This window comes from Rhagoletis pomonella, unplaced genomic scaffold (assembly GCF_013731165.1).
Source record: "Rhagoletis pomonella isolate Grant_MI unplaced genomic scaffold, Rhpom_1.0 Rhpom_scaffold_00001, whole genome shotgun sequence".
NCBI classification, from domain to species: Eukaryota; Metazoa; Arthropoda; class Insecta; order Diptera; family Tephritidae; genus Rhagoletis; species Rhagoletis pomonella.
In genome coordinates, this window is record NW_023458555.1 from 6,372,187 (window position 1) to 6,374,111 (window position 1,925).

At 35.4% G+C, this 1,925-nt stretch overlaps 1 protein-coding gene across 2 annotated transcripts in view; it reads right to left on the minus strand.

Annotated features, from left to right (window-relative positions):
* Positions 1 to 1,925, minus strand: part of LOC118737102 (zinc finger protein with KRAB and SCAN domains 8-like) — an 11,828-nt gene that overhangs the window by 4,066 nt on the left and 5,837 nt on the right. The window contains exons 2-5 of one of the 2 annotated variants that reach the window (XM_036467387.1): positions 910 to 999; positions 380 to 838; positions 156 to 302; positions 20 to 84 (exon numbers count right to left, since the gene is read on the minus strand). In XM_036467387.1, coding sequence (XP_036323280.1) covers positions 35 to 84; positions 156 to 302; positions 380 to 838; positions 910 to 999 — 746 coding nt within the window. In that variant the 3' untranslated portion in view covers positions 20 to 34. Of the gene's footprint in view, positions 1 to 19; positions 85 to 155; positions 303 to 375; positions 839 to 909; positions 1,000 to 1,925 lie in introns of those variants that run through there. The other variant, XM_036467398.1, reaches the window with a different exon arrangement.

Here is a 1,925-nt window from a genome sequence, read left to right on the forward strand (position 1 = left end):
CTGAATCATCAAACAGAATGTGTTGGTTTTTATTTTATTCTTCCTCTGATGCGCTTGTTACTTTGTGGAAACGCTTTTTATGGGCTGCGGGAATATATCATAGGCAAGGAAATATTTAAAAATGTATGTAAATATATACAAAAATTAATGCTTACTCTTTAGCTGTGTCAATCGTATATAGGATTTATTACAAATATCACAACTGTGCCGCATAGTCTTGTGGGAAATGCGATGCAAATTCAACGATTTCTCGAATTTGAAACGTTGATTGCAATCCGGGCAACGAAAATTTCTACCTTTTACTAATTAAAAAAAGAAGAACACATAAAAGTAAAATAATCACTGATAAGAACTGCGATTAACTAATATACGCACGCACCCTCGTGAACTTGACCATGAATTTTAAGAGCTGTTCTTGTAGAGAACGCTTTCGGACATTTTTCGCATCTATAGGGGCGCACATCAGCGTGATGTTGCAAATCATGCCGATCTAATTCTGAGAAATGCTTAAAGTGCATAGCGCAATCAGGACATGAATATGGTCGATCTGCCATCACAGCATGTACTCCTAGATGCTTGATGAGCGCATATTTGGAGCGATATTTACGCGGACAATGTGCGCACATAAAGCCTTCATATTGCGGTGGAGAAGAGGGGTCAGGCTCTGCGAGACGGTCAGCCTCATTACCTTGTTGATGGTGTTGTTTTATGTGTCTGTGCAGATTGATGTCGGTGGAGAATTGCTTTTCGCATTTTGGACAAGGCACAGTGCGTTTGGCCAACTCAATGGGATGGTAACGCTCCAGATGGGCACGTTTTTGAATATGTTGTGTAAATTCTGAAAATAAATAGGAATAATTTAACCAGTGCTGTGTTGATTCATTTGTTTTTTTTTTTTAGCGTTAATACTTTCATCACAGTAGTTGCATTTTAGCGGTGCTTCACCCTCCCCGTGAATGGCATAGAGGTGTGCACGAAGTTCCCATTTACTGCGCGTGCCTACGAAGATATAAAATCATTGAAATAAATATCTATTTAAGTTCACTTAAGCGAGAAACAAGTTAATATATTTGGAATTAATTTATTTATTCTCCTACATTTTATTTATTCTCCTCTTCTCAGATCATATTCGATCTTTGAAATCGAATCAAAAATAGTCATTCAAAAACTCATAAATCTACAAAATCGTATTTTCTTACCTAAATCGACAGGTCGCGGCCTCTAATTGACTTAAGAAAAAAATCTATAATAATAGGCAATAATATTTCTCATAAAAACGAATAAAATTAGGGGATAGGGTCTTGAAATTAAAAAAAAAAAGCATTTCCGATGTACATACATATGTACTTATGTATAAGGAGTATTTACAGTGGCGCTCAAAAATGGATGAATGGTGTTTCGTTTCGAATATTTACAATGTTTTTCAAGTTAAAATTTTTCTGATATTTTTTTTATAAACCTTCATGCTTTAACAAAACCTGGTCAAATCAAACTTTCAAACTTTATACAGAACTTAGAAAAATTCCAAAAGATTTTATCTAACTTTCGAGCTTTTTAACGAGAATTTTTACAAATGTTTTGGGTATGCAGTTAACAAGCTTATAAAATTCTAGTAAAATAGGTGCAAGCTTTGAGCGGCTAAAAAATCGCATTGATTGTTAATAATTTTTTTTTTGTTGACAGCGTTTTGGACTTTTTTCCAGGGCTACAAAGCGGTTCTTGAACCGAAGCGTCGCTTTTTTCGGGCTTCGAACCGAACCACGAACCGAACGCTTTTTATTTTGAAATGGCAAAACCGAACCGAAATGGTATCTGTGAGTAATAATTTCGCCCATATAAAAAATTATTGAAATGGTTTTATATGGAAGAAAATGCACATAAAAGTATAAACAGACGGCAGCGTTGGTCCGGATCAACTCGGGAAT